This window comes from Microtus ochrogaster, chromosome 2 (assembly GCF_000317375.1).
Source record: "Microtus ochrogaster isolate Prairie Vole_2 chromosome 2, MicOch1.0, whole genome shotgun sequence".
NCBI classification, from domain to species: domain Eukaryota; kingdom Metazoa; phylum Chordata; class Mammalia; order Rodentia; family Cricetidae; genus Microtus; species Microtus ochrogaster.
Genome location: NC_022010.1, coordinates 45607394 through 45626110, shown reverse-complemented (window position 1 = coordinate 45626110; position 18717 = coordinate 45607394). Strand labels below are relative to the sequence as shown.

Genomic DNA, 18717 nt, shown 5'->3' with positions numbered 1-18717 from the left:
TGAGAAAAATGAGTAAGAAGCATATAAATGTATATGATTATTCAAAAATATTAATATTTCATGATATTAATAAAAATATTCTGAAGGAAGAGATTTATACTTATTTAGTAGTGTTTCTATATTATTGTATTTGTTTTTGAAAAGGAGTAATAGAAGGAAAGATTTTTGAAAAATCAGTTAATGCCTAGAAATTTTAGATTTGGACATTCTGAAAAAATAACAAAATTTTTTTCATTATATAAATAATATTAATTAAAGAAGAATTTTGTACATTAAGTTGCTCAAATACTTTATTGTATTAGTTTATTGAGTATGGAATTACAGTACTAAAAAAATCTCTTAACAATAATGAAAGTAGATAGAACCATTATTTTTTTCTTGTTATATATTGCTGAATAATAGTTGAAATTTATTTTGGAATTGTGTTTGTATGCTGCTGAATAATAGAGTCTAGTGATTTTAAAACTAACACTTTATATAAGCCACATTTTTAATTTTCTATATTTCATATTCATAAAATTATTTTAATGAGATAAAATTAATGCACTGTAGATGATGAAGATTTTTTAAAAATACTATAAATTTTCATACCCTTCTTAACAGCATTTAAAACGTCCTTGTTTCTCAGGCTGTAAATAAAAGGGTTTAACAAAGGAATTATTATTGTATAAAATACAGCCACTGGTATATCTTTATTACCATCTTTTGATGGTCCTATATATGTAAGAAGGCAGATGTAAAATATCGACACAGAAAGAAAGTGGGATGCACAAGTAGAAAACGCTTTTCCTCTCCCATCCTTGGATTTCATCTTGAAAATCGTGAAAAGAATGCAGAAATAAGAGGCCAAGACTGTGGTAATGGTAAAGACTTGAATTGGCATTGAAAAAATATATATCATTAGTTCATTAATAAAAGGATCTGTACAGGACAGCCTATAGAGTGGAAGAATGTCACAGAAGAAGTGATCAATGCGATTTGATTTACAGAAATTTAATCTTAACAGACAACTTGTCTGAATGATTGAATGCAGGTTACTGACTATGAAGGTGCCTATGCTCATCTGAATGGAGAGCTTCTTGGACATCATGTTGTGGTACTGCAGAGGGTTGCATATGGCCACATACCGATCATAGGCCATCACTGCAAGTAGGAAGCAGTCTGCAGTTTCAGCAAAACAGAGAAAATAGAACTGTGTCATGCATTCATAGAGGGAAATCCTTCTGTCCACAGAAATAAAGTTCTCTAGCATTTTTGGAGTGATGGCACAGGAACAGCAGGAATCCATGAGAGCCAGGTTGCCCAGAAAGATGTACATGGGTGTGTGAAGACGGTGTTCCATGTAGATCAAGACCACCAGTCCGAGATTCCCAACCATGGTGACCAGATAGATAGCAGAGAACAACAAGAACAGGAGAGTCTTCAGGACTGGGTTATCTGAGAATCCCACCAGGATGAACTCTGTTGTCAAAGAATGATTTTCCTTCATCATTCCTGATCTGTGCTAAGACAACATAATAAAGTAAGTTACCTGTAGTTGCAAGTAGACTGTATCTTATTACACTGTTCTAACTACAATATTAATAAGAAATACCCTCATCACATCATCGTCTGCTGTCTTCTGAAGAGCAGCCCAGTATAGGTCATTGGGAACAATTACTCATAGATAATGCACATGGGGCTGTCCTGAAATATCTATGGAACTGCTAGAGAAAAAAGGTTTGGCTGCATGAGCTAGCTTGTATCAGAAAACAAATCCATAGCCTAACTGTCTTTTCTCAACATGAAAGAATCTTATAAGAAATTCTTCAGGCAAAATCATTCTAAACATTGTATTATGGGATCCATGCTGAAAAAATAATTATCTCTTGAATCTAGTCAAGAATTTTTAAAATATGCACAGAATCAGAGTGGTTTGAAATAAATGAATTTCTCCAGCTTACACATTTCCCAGATAAAGTAACAGCTGAGTATTTTCAGAAGAACCTCTTTATCATTTAAGTCAGTGTAAGAATATAAAACACCACAATATTTTATTAATTACAAATCACTTCATACTCATTTTAACATAATATAGTTCCTAATCCTCTCATCTGATTGACTTCCTAATAATGTTGCTACTCTTAATTATCTAGGTATGCTAACAGTTGGTCTAGTTTTAAGCCTCTTGCAGATATAGTTAATATGAGACTCCATGACAAAGAATCCATTCTGATTCCAAATATCAATCACTCTACATACCCAACTTATATAACTTCAATTCATTCAGAGTGAATTGATACCTAACCTTTATTTTTATGTTTTAGCAGATATACATTTATTTGAGCATTTGAATCTACGAAGTCATTTGTTTCTAAAATTCTGTATTTCAGAATTCAATATTACTCTGATTTACTGTATACTATTAGAGTGTTACCAGTGTAACATTGTACTGTATTAAGTGCAGAAATAGCATGGAATTTAAAAAAATGTTGCAATTATCTTTCTCTATCAGAAAGAATCAAAGTCTCTTGGCTTAACACAATATAGGTAGAACATTTTGTATATGATCATACTGTAGTTTTTCTACATGCATTTTAATTTTTAATTTTACAAATTATTAATTTTAATTACCCTCATGAATAAAACCACTTCACAAATGATTTAAGGACACTCAAACACTTTCTCAGACTCAGACTATATATGTCATTAATGTTCTATGCATTTAGAATAACCATAGTGAAGCAGTGGGGTCTTGCTTAGGATTTTAAACTTTCTAAGCTGCATGTTTATAAAATGGAACACATTTTAATTAGTATTTAACTGACCATTCTTCTAAAAATGATATTATTTTTGCTATCCATTCACAAAAATATTGATTAAAATTTCTATACTTTATAGTAAAAATATAGGAAAATGAATTAGTACCCATTTATATTTCAGATCTATAACATTTTATATCGCTTTAATTTAAAAGATTTTGAAAATATATATCAAGAACTATAAAATAACTTTCTTCTATTATTTTAGCACAACAGAATATGGAACTCAACTGGAAATATTTAGGTTTAGTTTTCAAAAGTTAATTTTTATTTAGAATATCTAATAGACTAGTATAAGTAAAATCTCATTTTCTGTTCTCCAGCAAAAAATATAATTATTCCACTAAATCAAAAATATATTTTACTCTACATCCTCAAATTATTTTACAGAGATATTACTATCTTACCTGGATATTTACTGATAAACTGTAGTACTTCTGAACTCAGATTAACTGGATGGCTCATTTACTGTTTCATTATATCTTGTCAGGATATGTTCAGTTTAGAGACATGAAAATTAAGTAAGTAAAGTGTAAAAACAATAAAATAGTCAAGTGCTTTGGAGATCTGGATTTCTTCATGTTGGTAAGTACCTTAAAATCCATCTTAATATTTTGAGTTCACAGACACACATTTTATATGATTGGATTCCCTTATGAAGTTTCTTAGTTCAGAATTCAGAATAAATGTCAAGTCTTTAAAACACTGGGGATTAAATTTTGAATATCTAAAAGGACACCTTCTTTCCATGTGTGTCAGTGATTAATTAGTTATCTTGAGGGCAAAGTAAAGTTCTGTTGATTCTACAGGGACTTCCTGGTATGGACTTTGGAAATTTCTGCAGAGACTCTTCATCTGAGAGCCAGTTTCCCAAGCCTCCAGTTACTGGAAAGGCATTAATTAAAGACAGACTGAAGATGAGTGAATGATTTATTTAAGGAACACGAAACACCCATTTTTACAATCAACTTGTAGATGATGTTGACTGGTGCTACACTTGATTATACCATTATCTCTTATTTTACCTAGTTTAGAGTTATTATGGATAAAAAATATCTATGTGAGTCACATGAAGTAACAATAAGATGTAGAGATATTTGAATTTGTGGATACAAGGGAGAAAATCGGAATCAGTCAACCAGAATTCAATTCATTACTTTCATTACATACAAGAGTCTGGCCACATCCTACACATCTGTTTTCTAAAACAACATTGAATATGTTTCTTGTGACACTTATGTCAGAAGAAAACCAGGGTATATTTGCAGTCAGAGAAAGGAAAAGACCATGATTCTTTTTAGACCCCATATAGAGGGTTTACCAATTTACCAATTATCCAATTCTTCATAGACAAATCTATATTATGTATTAAAAGTGGAACTTTATGACCTGTTGAGTGAAGGAAGCTAGGCACAGAATAACAAGGACTGCCTGACTCTTGTTGAATTCAAAGAAGGTGACATCACAGAGCTGAAGGTAGATTGGTGCTTACCAGTGCCTCACAATCCCTCTTTCTCTTGTCCACTAAGTTCATTTAGTACTACCTATATATGGATACCTGTTGGACAATGTGTTGTAGCATATGTAGTGTTTATATTGCTGCATCTCTGAAGAAAAGTTACTGTCCCTTCTCCATCAGTCATCCATCAATTATTCATACCGTCTTAGGCAGTGGTAGAGCATATTAATAACCTCTCCACCATCCATGATGGCCTTCTGGCTAGCATGATATTGTTTAAGTTCTGTTATATGCAGCTATAGACACTATGAGGTCATGTGCAATCGCCTTGTCTTGCCCCCCAAATGCTGTTTCATTGATGATGCTCAACTCCTGGCTTACATTCTTTCCACTCCTTCCATGATTATTCTTGAGACTCAGGTCTAAAGAGTGTGATATAGATGTTCCATTAAAAATAAGTGTGTTCTATTATTCTCTGCATGTTGACCAGTTGTGGGTTTCTAGACTTAATCACCATCTCCTGTAAAAAGAAGTTTCTCTGGTGAGGGATAGGAGATACACTATTTCATAGGCATTGATTTAACCTATAGGTGTAGGCTTGTTGTTATGTCTATTTAGTAGAATAATAGTATTGGATTCTTCCTCAGGGTCTACGGTCTAGCCAGTTTTTGCTCAGTTAACAGCATGAGGCATAAATTTTGTTTCACAGAGAGGACTCTAAATAACATCAGAATGTAGTTATTCCCTTAACATTCATGCCAGTAAGTCATCAAAGGGGGTATTTTATCAAGTTTGTTGTACTGTAGCTTGTGTAGGTCACAACTGGGTAAGATTATTGATTACTTTTTTTCCCTGATAACATAAATAAAACCTTCTAGCACTATCGAGACCAGTCAGTAAGGATGAAGCTTCCAAATTTGTAGCAGCTCTATTTCTTCCTGTTCTAGGACTCTACCATGTATCTTGCTTATAGGGGCCTACTATCAATTTCGGAAGGGTATCCAAGAGTCAGGGTAATAGTTTTTAATATTGGTGGGGGTTCTATGAGACCCTAATGTCAAATGTCTTGAAAAGAAATCACATTGGAGCACCAGACAGAAATCTCAAGGTCCAAATCAGGAGCAGAAGGAGAGAGAGCACGAGCAAGGAACTCAGGACCGCAAGGGGTGAACCCACATACTGAGACAATGGGGATGTTCTATTGGGAACTCACCAAGGCCAGCTGGCCTGGGTCTGGAAAAGCCTGGGATAAAACTGGACTCTCTGAACATAGCGGACAATGAGGACTACTGAGAACTCAAGAACAACGGCAATGAGTTTCTGATCCTACTGCACGCACTGGCTTTGTGGGAGTCTAGGCAGTTTGGATGCTCAACTTGCTAGACCTGGATGGAGGTGGGGGTTCCTTGGACTTCCCACAGGACAGAGAACCGTGACTGCTTTTCGGGCTGAGGGGGGGGGACTTAATTGGGGGAGGGCGAGGGAAATGGGAGGCGGTGGTGGGGAAGAGACAGAAATCTTTAATAAATAAATAAATTAAAAAAAGAATAACAAAAAAAGAAATATCAATTTTATTTAACTTTATAGTATCTGATATCTAATTGGGGTCTTAGTTACACACATGCATGGCACACCATTATATAGTATCATAACATGGTCCAAGAACAGATTTATGTGATAGGGCTTATAAGAAAACAAGAGTACTGTGAGTTTAGTTTGTTCCGAATATGGAACCATTATTGAAATGTGTTTTCATGCTCCTCGTAAGTGTAGCTCGTAAGAGTGCGTTTACTTCAGATTACTCATTACAACTCAATTGGATATTGCTATTTATTTATAATCCTCTATGGAAAAACATGCTTTTGTCATGTGGCTTGCCCTTGTGGTGATCCACTTCACTCATGTGGCTCCTCTTAACCCTCAGAGTATAAACTGTCTCATGCTTTGAATAATGTTGTCTATTGAATGGGACTTTACCCTGCATCATTGATTGGTTCAATCCTCCCAGGTTTCCCCACCTCCAGAATGGCAAATAATACAGTAACTCCATTTAAGGCCTTTACTATTTATATGTATAAATATCTTAGTAAGAATACTTATTCACAGATTTCCATATAGCATTTTAAAATTACTGTTAATTATACTCCCATATTCCCTCCTCTATCTTTTGTCTTCCGCTCCATTCAGTCTTCTTACATATTTCATCTTTTCACTTCATAATATCTAAATTTCATTCCTCATTCCTTGAAATAAAATTCCTAGTCATCCTTACTTATATTTGGCCTTCTATGGGCATTTAAATTTAAATATATATTGCCAAAGACTTCAATTAAGAATACACATACAGAGAAAACATAAGCACATGTATTTGTGGGTCTGGGTTACATCGCTTAGAGTGGTTATTTCTAGCTCCATCCATTTACCTGTAATTTTCAGAATTACTGTACCTTATAATTGGGAAATGTTCTATTGCATTTATGTACCATACTTAACCAATGACCTTCCTCCATCACCATAGATTTATTATATATTCTTTTTTATGTGCAATTGGTTCAATTTTGTATAATGTCGGGGTCCGGTGCTAGCCCAGACCATAAATTACTTCTCTCAACCAGACCCCAACATAAACTCTCTCTGGACCAGGGTGGAGGCATGGGAATAAAGACACAACTCACATGGATTTATTGGGAGGGAGATTCTCAGTGGTTCCTCATGAAGTTCTGAGTTCATGTCCTTAAGATTTCCTCTTGTTTATTCTCTAAACACCTTTTATACTAAAACATAAACTGAGTGGGAAATACACCAGCATTCTGTCTCCTAGGTAACCAGGTGAATGGAATTTTGTCACGTCAGCATCTACCTGTTTTTTGTCTATGCTAGCTGTCACGTAGGCTTAAATTAGCATCTCTATTAGACATCCTCCAAATTACAAAGGAAGGAGCAACAACATCCTGACTTTTTGTTAGGACAGTGACAGCGTGTCTGCAGGGCTTTGTGACACCTCAGGTGGGGCCTATGGCTTCAGAGTCTGACTACCATACCATATAGAAATATGGGCCTACAGTATAAAAGTACTATTGTTATGCATTTAAATATATGTTTCATCAGAGAAGTTCCACATTTATGGTACATTTCAAGCTTATGTAAGTTTCAAAGTTTATATAATCTTTCAAACAAAAACCTTTATCTGAGATTAAACCTTATTCTTGAGAAAGTTTGAGCTTTATGTTTCTGAAATTCTTGAAGAATGAATATCACTAAACTTGATAGATGTAAATCCACTTGAAGGCTAGAAATTTAGCACTATTGGCAGAGTGCTTGTCAAATACTTTTTCGATGCTCAGAACTGTATAAACTGGTGTGATGGCTAATACCAGTAATCCCAACACTTGAGTAGACTAGGGGAGCTGGAAGTCCAGAGTCAACACTGACTATACAGCAAGTTTAAGGCTAATCAGTGCTATAAGAGACGGTCTAAAAAATGACTGCCTGTCATCCTGACTGACTGACTGAATGAGTGAATGTATAAGCAAAAAAATACATTTGGTCCTTTAAGTATCTAAATAATCTACTTGTTTTATGAAATATATCATTAAAATTATTTTTGTATGCTTAGGGTTATTTTTTATATATTTTAATGTTTTTATTATGCTGTACATTTTCACCACTCCACACCTTTACTCCTCCTCCCATCCTACCTTCTAACATAAACCCTATATTCCCAAATTACTCAGGAGATCCTTTCTTTTTCTCTTCTCCATTGTACATCCATGTATGTCTCTCTTAGTATCATCTTTGTTGTCTAGATTCTTTGGTTGTGTACTCTAGGCTAGTTTTTCTTTGCTTATGTCTAAAACCCACTTATGAGTGAACACATATTACATTTATATTTCTGAGTCTGGGATACCTCACTCAATATGCGTTTTTTTAGATCCATCCATTGACCTTTAAATTTCAGGATATCATTATTTTTATCACTGTGTAAATGTACCACATTTTCTTTATATATTCTTTAAATGAGGATTATCTAGGTTCTTTTAGGTTCTGATTATTATAAATATTGCTGCTATGAATATAGTTGAGCACAAGTCCTTAAGGCATAATTGAGAATCTTTTGGGTATATACCCAACAGTAGTATTGCTGTGTCTTGGGTCAGATTGTTTCCTAATTTTCCCAGAAATAATCATACTGATTTCTAAAGCAGCTGTACAAGTTTGCAATCCTATCAGCAATGAAGAAGCATTCTCCTTACCCAAATACTCTCAAGTATAAGATGTCATCAGTGTTTTTCCTCTTGGCCATTCTTACAGGTCTAAGTTGGAATCTCAGCATTCTTTTGATTTGCATTTCTCTGATGACTAAGGATGTTGAGAATTTCCTTAAGTGCCTTTCAACCATGTTAGATTCTGCTGTTGAGAGTTCTCTGTTTAGGTCTGTACTCCATTTATTAAATTTGATTATTTGTTCTTTTGATGACTCCTAGGAAAAAATTAAATTTATGACATTTTTTATTTATTCATGTGTTTATATACAGTGCATACATGTGTGTGCCAGTGTGCATGTGCCACAGAACCCACTTGAAGATTAGAGGACACTGGAGTCAGTTTTCTCTGTAATTCTCTTTCTTACTAGTTTCTTTGTGTGGTTTGGATATCAGAGTAACATGTAAGAAGAGTTAGGCAACTCTTCTGTTTCTATTGTATGTAACAATTTGAGGAGGATTTGTATTAGTTATTTATTGAAAATCTTATAGAATTCCGTGTTGAAATCATCTGGTTCTGAGGCATTTTTTTTCTGGTTGTGAGATTTTTGATGACTTTTTATCTCCTTAGTGGATATAGGTCTTTTTAATTTGAGTATCTGGACTTGATTTAATTTGGAAAAGTGGCATTTATCAAGAAAACTGTCCATTTCCTTTAAGTTTTCCAATTATGTGAAATGTAGGTTTCTGAAGTATTACCTGATGATTCTCTAGATTTCCTCCATGTCTGTTGTTATGTCCTTCTTTTCATTTTTGATTTTGTTAGCTTGGATATTCTTATATTCTCTCTTTGCCTTTTGGTTAGTTTGAATAAAGGTTTGTGTATTTTGTTGCTAGTTTCTGTTATTATAGATTTTGCTGTTGATGATGCTATTCTGTGTGTGTTTCCCTTCTTTGGGATTTCCTATTCTGAAATCATCTATTGACTGTGTTTTTGTCAATGTAGCTGGCTTCCTTGGGTTTGAGTTTCCCTTCTTGCACTTTGTGCAGGGTTGGATTTGTGGCTATATTGTTTGAATCTGACTCGGTAATGAAATATTTTCTTTTTTCTGTCTATGGAAATTGAAAATTTTGCTAGGTATAACAGTCAGAGCTGACATCCATGGTCTCTTAATGTCTTCACAATGCTTGACCAGGACTTTCTGACTTTTATTGTTTTCAATGAGAAGTCAGGTGTAATTCTAATATGTCTGCCTTTTTCTATTACTTGGCCTTTTTACTTTGTAGCTCTTAATATTCTTTCTTTATCCTGTATAATTAGTGTTTTGATTATTATGTGTCAAGGAGAGGGTTTTATTTTTTTGATTTTTGGTCCAGTCTATTTGGTATTCTCTAAGCTTCTTGTACCTTCATAGGCATAATCTATTTTAGGTTCGGAATTTTTTTCTATGATTTTGTTGAATATATTTTCCATGCTTTTGAGATGGACTTCTCCTTCTTTTATGCCTATTATTCTTTGGCTTGGTCTTTTCACGGTGTCCCATATTTCCTGGGTATTTTGTATTAAGCTTTTGCTACATTTAACATTTTCTTTGACAAATGAATCTATTGCCTCCATCATATCTTCAATGTGTAATTCTCTCTTCCATCTCTTGTATCCTACTGTTTATGATTGCATTTGTAGTTTCTGTTCATTTACCCATATTTTCCATTTAGAGAACTCCCTTGGTTTGTGTTTTCTTTATTTTCTCTATTTCAGTTCTCAAGTCTTGAATCATTTCTTTTACCTGTTTGGTTGCTCTTTCTTTCTTTCTCTCTTTCTTTCTTTCTTCCTTCCTTTCTTTCTTTCTTTCTTTTTTAAGGGGATTTGTTGGTTTCTTCTAAGTTTTTTGCTTGTCTTTTCTTCCACTTTTTTTTTGGGGGGGGATTTTATATTTCCTCTTTAAGGGCCTAAAACATTTTCCTAAAATTATTCTTAAGGTCGTTTTTTTTTCTGCTTCATTTGTTTTGGGGTGTTCAAATCTTGCTGTTATCGAGCCACTAGTTTTTGTTCATGTCATGTTGCAGGAACTTGGTTCAGTGTGAACTGCACTGTGAAGAAAAATGCTGTGGAGGAGCCAAAGTTGTGGCTATGTGGACAGTTTTTTGCACATTCAAATTTATAACTTGTTACCTGTGGAACATGTTTCATAAATACAACAATGGAGAAAATGAAGATTATCAAGTGGAGAAAAGGTATAGAAAAGGTAACTTAAGAGGCATGCAAAGAGGACCGAAATGGAGGGAAAAAAGTAGAGTCTCAGAACTGAGAACTCAAGAACAATGGCAATGGGTTTTTGATCCTACTGCACATACTGGCTTTGTGGGAGCCTAGGCAGTTTGGATGCTCACCTTACTAGACCTGGATGGAGGTGGGTGGTCCTCAACTTCACACAGGGCAGGGAACCCTGATTGCTCTTTGGGCTGATGAGGGAGCGGGACTTGTTTGGGGGAGGGGGAGGGAAATGGGAGGCGGTGGCGGGGAGGAGGCAGAAATCTTTAATAAATAAATAAATAAAAAGAAAAGAAAAAAGGAAAAAAAGAAAACATACAGTGAACAAAGTATGAAGTCACAACGTAGGGCTACCAGAACAAAAAAAGAAACTAAATGAGGTGTGGGGCTTCCATGCTCAGTTGGTTAGGTCTTCTCCCTACTGTTCCTTGATTACTTAAATACTGCAAGTTAGAATGCTTTTTATTTCTCTTCTAAAAAATATTAAAATACATTTTCCTATAAATTTATTCTTATAAATGTCACTGAATTTAAATTTATTAACACAATCTATGTGCTGTGGAATATGGATACATACTTTACTGATAATTCTTTGTATAATTAAGTGTTACTTCATCTTAGTTAAGAGTGAATTAAAAACAAAGTTTCTCTATTTTTCTGGTTTTATTTGATAGCATTTTCATGCTTAGTGTTTCCTGGCAGAGTAAAACTGGGCTCAATATTTAATCCTTTTATAAGAAATACATGGAATGTGAATATTTATATATGAATATGTATGACTTCATTAAACATATGTCCTCTATTCTGTCTATTCTCTAGGTGTGCATAATTCTATATATGTATGTATGTTCAAATGAATAATTTCTGAAGAATAAAATAATACAGAGGTACTAGTATTTATATAATCAGCCTTAAAGACTTTAATTAAAACATGTGACAAAACAGAGTAATCATATATGCTGTAATGACCAAAAGAATTTTATTCATAAGAAATTTGTTTCCTAGGTCATTAAAATAAATTAGTTCAATGGAACTAAATTTATTGTTAAATATATAATAAAACATACCAAGCCAAACTAATTATTTTAAAAATATTTTGTATTTTCTATTCATTTTTGGCTATGTGTTTTCATTTGTTTCCATCAAAACACATTAGTCTGAATGGATTCTAAAGGTTCTCATCATCTATGGAAAGAAAAGCAGACCTCTTTCACAAAGCAACAGATCCTTAGAACCAAATTTTGATGTCACGATACGTTTTATATATATCCTGTACAATGGAATGTCTAAAACACTGTAACATACATAATCCATATTCTCTGTGTATTTTCCATCTTTATGTGGCTTATTTTTTTTCTTTTATTTTTAAAAGAAAACAAACTATCTTTTCATCATACATATGAACCCAAGTTCCCACTCCCTCCCCTTCTTGCATTCCCTACACTTATTCTGCACCGCACACCCCATCTACATCACAGAGAGGGTAAGGTCCAAGGCCCTCCCTACTATATCTAGCCTAAGCAAGGCATCTGTATAAAGAGAATAGGTTCTAAAAACACCAGTACAACCAGTAGGGATGAATCCTGGTGCCTCTGCTAGTGGCCCCTCAGTCTGTTCCAGCCATTCAACTGTCAAGTATATTCAGAGGGACTAATTTGGACGTATGCTGGTTTCTTTCCTGTCTGGGTGGAGATGGTGAGCTCCCATTAGCTCAGGTAGACTATTTCAGTGGGTGTCCCCATCATAGTCTTGACCTTTTTGCTCATATTCTCACTGCTCCCACTCTCCAACTGGACTTTGGGAGCTCAATCCAGTACTCCAAAGCAGGTCTCCGCCTCTGTTTCTATTAGTTGCTGGACGAAGGTTCTATGGTGATATTTAAGATATTCATCAGTCTGACCACAGAGCCAGGCTAGTTTAGACACCAACTCCTCTATTGCTTAGGATCTTAGCTGGGGTCATCCTTGTGGATTCCTGGAAGTTTCTCTAGGGCCAGGTTTCTTGCTAGCCCCACAATGGCTCCCTCAATCAAGTTAATTTTTTTCTAACTCTCATCTCTGTCTTTCTTAAATTTTTCTATAAATTTAATATTTATTTTATTATCTTTGGCCTTTCAATCTATGACTGTCTGTACTCTTTATATTATAACTATCTATATTCATTTTCTTCTTTCTCTCAATTGTAATGCATTTTCCAACACTGTGACCCATTTAGAAGTCTTTTTATCTGGATTTGTCTTTAATACTTGCATATCTATAATTATTTTTGACCAAGAATGTTTTTCTCAAATGTTAAGCAGGCATGGCTAGGATCAACTCTGTGGCCCTGCCTGTTAACACTACCCAGTCCAACATGGTGGAGGCATATTCACTGCTTCTGAGAGTCCTGCAAATTGACCCAGCACCAGGGTCACAGTGGATCTATGTCATGTCACCTTTTAGCAATTTGTAATATGCTGCTTACAGATCTTGTTTAAGTGCTCATCCTCCTGAAAGAGCAAGAGCTGTTCATGCAACTAATACAAACCAGGAAGCTGCCATTTCTTAAAGAAGCCACATGGGTTTTTTGCTGCTAATGCTGAATCAGTAATATGTCTCTTAAAGGAACTGCAACTTACCTGCTCACTGCCAGCAAACAGCCCATCTGGGGAAAAAATTCGGCTACCAAGAAGTTGCACTAAATTCTGTTTTGTTTTTGTTTTTTGTTTCTTTGGTTTTTTTTGTGTGTGTGTGTCTAGAATTTCTTTTTAAGCTCTATCAGGTTTAATGTGGGTGTAGTCAGTCCATATTGGTGTGCCATTCTGTAGACGGAGACTGCTTGTTTGTTTCCCAGATACTGAGGCCCAAAATAATCAAACAGAAACTATAGTAATCACAACACTTTTGGCCAATAACTTAAGCATATTGCTATCTAGCTTGTATCTTAAATTAATTTATTATTTTGTTTTTACCAGGAAGCTTGTGGTGTACTAGTAAGGCTCTGGGGCATCTGTCTCCTTCAGCAGCTACATGATGTCTCTCTGATTCTGCCTTCTTTCTTTCAGCATTCATTTTAGTTTTCTCACCTAGCTCTATTCTGCCACGCCAGAGGCCCAAGCTTCTTCTTTATTAACCAATGGTAACAAAGCATATTCACAACATACAAAGAGGAATGCCACATCAGAAGGGGGTTGCCACAAACTCACAACTAGAAAACATGAGGACAATAAGTGACTACAGATTTTCTACCCTAAATACACATATCTATATTATATCCTGTCCCCCTAGTTCTCACGAATCATTACAGGCAAGCAGGTGGAAAGATTAAAAAGACAGAAGTGGTAGATGACTTCAAATGGTGTTTTCTGAATACAAGGAAGTCACAAATATGAACTCATAGCATTGTGGACCATCCCTTCCTGTAACTTTGAGATTCTGTTTATATCTTTGAGGATTAGAAGATCTGTTCTAATCTGTGAACCTAAATTCCAAATTAAAGACAAAAGTGATACTTGTTAAATATGTTTTTGTTATTCAATATTCAAAATTAAATGTTTTTACTATATTTTGAGATAATAAACATAAAACTGATGCATCTAATTTTAAGAGTAACATTATTTAGCAATGTAAGATGCTGTTGAATGTCATGAAGTCTAAAGATGAATTTACTGGATACATCTACTCTCTGTCAACAGTCATTCTACTTCCCTCATATAATTAAAAGGAGCAATACATTCTTATTTCATTCTATATACTTTTTGCTGAAAGATTCGTCATGTTGTGTATTGCAAAAGACAGAAAGTGCCATAGGACTTTAAACTGTAGTATAAGCAAATTTGTAGCCAAAAGTGAAATATTACACAAGGTCAGATATGATCCAAGAAAAACAAATAAGTTTTTAGACACTTTAGTTTAGTGTTGTTTTCTGAGATTATACTAAATGCACATACATCAAATTGTTTATTTCTTTAAAAATGTATGAAGTTAAAATTTGACTCCATATTCCATTAAAAGAAAACAAAAAAAGCCTAGACAAATCAACTCATAGGAAGAAAGGCTTTATGTAGCTCACAATTTAGAAGATTTATTGCATTATTAGTTGACCCTTTTATTTGTGGCTTTGTGTCATAGCAAAATTGAATTGTAGAACAAAACTTTTCATTTTAGGTCTAAAGAAGAAAAAGAGGTAAGATGATGTGAACAGAGTCTCATAATCTTATTTAAATATTCCTCTATTGACAAAATCTCCCATATAACCTATATGCTAAAGTTTGAATAGCCTGACAATATCCACAAATAGTGGCATGTTTTATGAAAGGACCTGCAATTATATCAGGGTGAACAACCATGGGATATAAAAAAATGAATGTGTTTAAATATATCCATAAATACAATCATGTACACAGATGAGATCAAATTTTATGTAAACTATATTCAGACAGATACATGCAAATGCAATGTATATCTTTACACACACACACACACACACACACACACACACACATATATATATATATATACTAGCAATACATTTCCACTAACATTTATCCAAGAAATATTTAATCCCAAAGCACATGGGAAAACATTTTGGGAAGGAAGAGATTATCAACAGAAGGTAGAACAAAGTGTTGCAATGAATGCACAAAGTGGAGTAGTGTCTGGAGTGGAATTCTTCTTAACCAATATTAGTGTATGGAGAAGAAACACAGGTGGATCTGAAGATGGTTCCCTCATTCTGTACTCACCCTATGCATGAAGTCTGTAACCAAGGTCACCCCAAATAGAAAGCACGTAAAATTTGTTCTCTTTCACATAAGTCTCAGAAAACCTCCAGGGACTAGGACTTCATAAAATCTTGTTACTCTTTGAGCTTAGGTGATCTAATTTAAAACAGTTTCTTCAACTACATACTCTAAAACTTCTAGATAACCTATTTAAACCCTAATCAACTCACTTTTATAATTTAGGCTATCGAGACTCTTATAATTGTTTGATCTTTTAGCTAGCTTGATTATTTCCCGAATCAAACTAACTTCAACATTGTTCTATCGTCTCCAGGACATTTTCTCGATAAAATCCCACAATTAATTATTTCATAAAAGATATTAATGTCTTGTATCACTGAAACTTTATGTACGGGGAGAAAACACAAAAGAGAACTAAAAAGAAACACAGACTCATCCTAGATGGTGAGTGTAATGGACCTCTCCTCACTCTCACAAGCACACCGACCCCAGAGCATTCTTTGACTGTCTGTTCACTGTCTTAACTTGAACTTGCACTACCATATCTTTTTCACTCTTTGTGAGAAACGCAAGTTGAATTGTTGCTATAATCATTATTTCACACAAATGAATTTAACTAAAGAACTATATTTCTAAAAATTTTGAAAGTTTGTGCTTATTTACACAAATATAGCACTGATTTATCTGAATTGGTTAAAGTTCTATGATTCTTCATGCTGACAATGACATCATATTCACTTTATATTTATAAGAACCACATCATTACTTAAGTTAATGTATTTAAAATGACATAATGAATGGCATACAAACCCATTAAAATGTTTTAATTTGAATCCTATTGTATTTATTTTATTATACTGGAACATTTCATTAAAACTATTTGTATAATTTAAAATTTATTTCAAATACTAAAAATAGCTACATAGATTAGAGTCCATTTCAGTGTTAGCTCTGGGGAACAGGGATATATTCAATGGGTAACAGCATTTGCTACAAAAGATGAATAACTGTGTTCATCACCACAGCAATATATCATACAAATGACAGCAGAAGGGGTTTCCAATTCCACTGTTGAAAAGATGATGCCCCAAACATGCTTTCAATATTAGTGATATGTGGGCTGTATAAAAAGGATTGTTATGATTAGCAGGTTAAAATTCTGGCTCCATGTATAATGAATGATACTCTTTGAAGCAGATAACTTAAAAATGAATAAGCAGGACATTTGACATACTCTGGCCAATGTACATGTTTGCATGACTAAATAGAACTACTCCCACATACATGTGCATATAGGACAAACATACACTACAAAACAAGACCCACAACATAATTCTATGCTTGGTTTATTTTTTAAAACATTTTGAACAATGCACAAAATACGCTCAAATTAATTCTGCATAACATTGCAATGTTTTTAATAAGAATAAAGCAGATGATAATAATATGAGACCTAAGACTTTAAGAATTTTGCAAGTGAATTTTTTACCTGCTTATTTCTCAAACTGTATATAATTGGATTCAGTACAGGAATTATGATGGTGTAAAATACAGAATCCGTCATATCATCGTCATCTACTTGTGGAGAGGCAGGACGCACATACATGAAAAGAAGAGGGCCATAGTATAAAGACACAGACAAGAGATGGGCTCCACATGTGGAGAAGGCTTTCTTTATGTCTTTAATAGATTTCTGATTTAAGATTGAAAACAGAATGATAGTGTAAGAGACAAGAATAGTTGAAATAGTAAATACTTGAATTGAGCCAGAAAAAATAAAAAGCATTAGGTAATTGAGAGAAGGGTCAGTACAGGAAATCTTTAACAGTGGCATAACATCACAATAAAAATGATGTATTATGTTGGAATTACAGAATGTTAGTCTTAGTAAAAAGCCTTCATGAATTAAAGCATGAATAAATCCACCTATAAAGGATAATATTAACAAATATATACAGAGTTTATTCGTCATAATCACTGGGTAGAGTAAAGGTTTGCATATGGCTATGTAGCGATCATAGGCCATTGCTGCCAAGAGAAAACACTCTGTGGTTGCACTGATTGCAAATGAAAAAAACTGTATCATGCATTCTGAAAGAGAAATCAGTTTATTCTTGGCAAAAATGTCTATTAGCATCTTTGGTGTCACAGTGGATGATAACCAAGTATCCACAAATGCTAAACTCCCTAGAAATAAATACATGGGGATGTGAAGGCCAGGGTCATTCCAGATGAGAGTGATGAGACCAAGGTTCCCCACAATGGTGATGAGATAGATCACCAGGAACAGCAGGAAGAGGGGGATTTCCCACTGTGGCAGATGAGTGAGTCCTGTGAGAACAAACTGTGTCAGCACTGTTGCATTCCCTGTTCCCATGTCCTCACTGGATGTCCCTGAGAATGAGAAATGAATGATGGATATCATACAGAATTCATAAAAGTCAGCAAAGTAAAATTTTGGATAGTAGAGTTTAAAACACACTTATGTTCTCATCAGAATGACTATCAAATTTCATTTAATATCACCATATAAAATCAAAACTTTTCCTCAGAGTGAAAGAATTGTTTCAATTCATTATTCTATTAAAAATTGTGAATACATTAACATATTCAAGGGAAAGATACCTCTCAAACTTGTGTGAAATAAGTGGAACTACAAATTGGTTTGCTTTGAAAATTCTTTGTGTTACATATTCATAATCAAGGCAAAAGGTGTTTTATGCATCTAGATTATACAGGAAATTCAACTGAAGGGTCCTTGTCAATTCTAATACTCTAATTTAATAAAGGGAAATCTTAAAATATATAGTGACATGGGAATATTTTCAAAAGTTATTATACAGAGGAAGATAAAATCAGTTTCTAATAAATGAATCAGAAATCAGAAATATAGAATACTCTTAATGCACCTAGAGTCCTGTGTAAAGCAGAATTTTCTGGGAACATCTATTCAAATTGTTGATCCTAAGAGTTAGTTATAAATTGATATAGAAGTTTATAAACAAGAATCTAATGACCAATATTCTAAAAAAAAAAAACTTCTCCTGACTGATGATATTCAATGCAAATGAAGTTATTGAAGCTTGTGTGACTGGATATTGACATAATAAGAAGACAAATATAAATTTGAAAGGATTTTTAATATTGAGTGACTATTATATAGTGACACACCACAGGTGAACTTGGTGTTTATTGGAATGGAAACGTCATTTGTTGACTATAGATATGGTCTTTTCAAATGATTTTCTGCATTTAAGATA

The 18717-nt window shown here is 34.0% G+C and overlaps 2 protein-coding genes across 2 annotated transcripts; both read right to left on the bottom strand.

Moving 5' to 3' along the window:
• Window positions 1–538: 538 nt before the first annotated feature.
• On the bottom strand, window positions 539–1492 carry LOC101981680 (olfactory receptor 181). The gene has a single exon (XM_005344922.2). The coding sequence runs from the start codon at window positions 1490–1492 to the stop codon at window positions 539–541; it is 954 nt and encodes a 317-aa protein (XP_005344979.1).
• Window positions 1493–16910: 15418 nt separating this feature from the next.
• Window positions 16911–17837, bottom strand: LOC101981417 (olfactory receptor 187-like). The gene has a single exon (XM_005344921.2). It carries the CDS (start codon window positions 17832–17834, stop codon window positions 16911–16913), a length of 924 nt encoding a protein of 307 aa, XP_005344978.1. The 5' UTR covers window positions 17835–17837.
• Window positions 17838–18717: the final 880 nt, after the last annotated feature.

What these genes read in the sequence shown, in the direction of transcription:
- LOC101981680 (XM_005344922.2), bottom strand. Translation starts at nt 1,492, where the DNA reads ATGATGAAGGAAAATCATTCTTTGACAACAGAGTTCATCCTGGTGGGA.
- LOC101981417 (XM_005344921.2), bottom strand. Translation starts at nt 17,834, where the DNA reads ATGGGAACAGGGAATGCAACAGTGCTGACACAGTTTGTTCTCACAGGA.